Raw genomic sequence first — 1,908 nt, forward strand, 5'->3', positions numbered from 1 at the left:
AAAGAAAGTAGAATTGAACAAATTAAAGGAGAAAGAAAATTAGAACGTTTAAATAATATTGTTCAATTAACAGGATATTCTGATCCATTTTATATTGAGGCTATTGTTACTGTTACTCATTTTGATATTACATTAGATTGTCTTATTATGAATCAAACACCAAGTACATTACAAAATATTACTATTGAACTCATTCCACATGGAGGAATGACTGTAAAAACTAAACCATCACCAGTCACTCTTGGTCCTGGTGATTTTGTCCGTGTTAGTTTAGGAGTTAAAGTTGATGCTACTACTGTTGGAGTGATTAGTGGTTATGTTAATTATGATATTGCTGATAAGGGTGTTACATATAATGCATTAGATGCTAATTTAATATTAAATGAATTAAGAATTGAATACTTGGATCAAATGAGACCATGTGATGTAGATATTGAGGTATATCAAAAGAAATGGATGGAATACGAATGGGAAAATAAAATTCCTGTTGACACTGAATGTACTGATTTAAAAGAATATGCAGATTTATTATGTTCTATTGCCAAATTACAATGTATCACACCAGCAGTAATGTTTTGTGATAGTATTGGATTTTTATCTGCCAATTTCTACTCTAAGAACTTGTTTGATGAAGATGCATTAATAAACTTATCTGCAGAAAAAATAGGAAATAAAATCAGTGGATGGGTTAGAATCAGAAGTAAAACCCAGTCATTAGCAATCAATTTAGGAGATCGTATTGTTGCTAACCAAAAAAGAGTTAATCCAAAATAAATTGAAATTTTTATTCTTTACTCAACAAAATCAAATCTTGTTATTATTTTGTTTTAATTTATTTCCTGACTTATAACAATGTTTCACTCTTTCTTCTCTCTTGGAACATTTATAATCTTCTTCCTGTATAGAGTCATTCTCTTATTATTTATTTTCTTCTTTGATTGCATTCTTTTATCATTTCACTCCTTCTCATTTATTTTAGATTTCATCACTTAATTGTTATTGTTTCATTTTGTAATTTGATTAATTTGTCGTGTTCTTCTTATTAAAAATTAATCAAATACTACTTCCTTAATTTAAATAATCAAAACCCATTCTCACTATTTTATTAACCTATCCAATTGATTCCATTTATCTATATTTTATTTCAAACTAATATTGTGAATAAAGGAAATGACTTGTTAAAGAATCGTATTTATATACCTGAAAAATTAGGAACCAGAATACTATTTCATGACCCTAAAGTCTCGTTTATTGACTATGACAGGAGTTTACTTAATATCATTGTCATGTTGAAATCACTCTTTTCTTAGAGGATAATAATTCTATTCTTTCATATACAAACCAAACACCTGAATTTATACTAATTTTATTGTAACTCCAGTTGTTTTATTAAAGAATAATTTATTCAATTTTATTATGAGTTAGATATTTCAAAGAGTTAAGTTACATAAAGAAATGTAAAAAATTATTCAAAACATCAAAACTAAAAAGAACAATTTGTTAAATGACATAAATCTTTTGGTTATGAATATAACTCTTTAAATAAAACATTGTTACAGTATTTTTCTGGGCAACAAAATACTGTATTTTACATGATAATTAGAAATAACCAAAAAAAAAAACAAAACAAATATTAGTTAAAGTTCTCATATTCTTTTGTTTATTTCAATTAACAGCATTTGATATATTTGAAATGATTATTTAAAAAGAATTCAGTACATTGCATGTTAATTTCAGTATTTTACTGTCAAGACTTATTATTATCAAATAAAATACAACTTTTCTATTATTGTTTTATTTGTGTTTAAGATACCAACAAAACAAATATTTTATTTTAAATCCAAACATTTGTGAATCTCGAATTACTCAAAATTAATGAAATACCAACGAGAAAAAAAATGAGTGTGA

General features: G+C 25.4%; 2 protein-coding genes across 2 annotated transcripts in view; both read left to right on the forward strand.

Moving 5' to 3' along the window:
* Window positions 1-147: 147 nt before the first annotated feature.
* EDI_200040 (coatomer beta subunit, putative) lies at window positions 148-774 on the forward strand (the record flags this gene model as incomplete). The annotated part of the gene is made up of 1 exon (XM_001737149.1): window positions 148-774. One exon carries the CDS (start codon window positions 148-150, stop codon window positions 772-774), a length of 627 nt encoding a protein of 208 aa, XP_001737201.1.
* A 1,124-nt stretch (window positions 775-1,898) lies between these two features.
* EDI_200050 (uncharacterized protein) overlaps window positions 1,899-1,908 on the forward strand; it is a gene marked incomplete at both ends in the record, with an annotated part of 2,111 nt that continues 2,101 nt past the window's right edge. Inside the window, one exon of the mRNA XM_001737150.1 lies at window positions 1,899-1,902. Within this exon, the coding sequence (XP_001737202.1) occupies window positions 1,899-1,902 (4 nt within the window). The remainder of the gene's footprint in view (window positions 1,903-1,908) is intronic.

Source organism: Entamoeba dispar, genomic scaffold, assembly GCF_000209125.1.
Source record: "Entamoeba dispar SAW760 scf_1105229460427 genomic scaffold, whole genome shotgun sequence".
Lineage (NCBI taxonomy): Eukaryota > Evosea > Mastigamoebida > Endamoebidae > Entamoeba > Entamoeba dispar.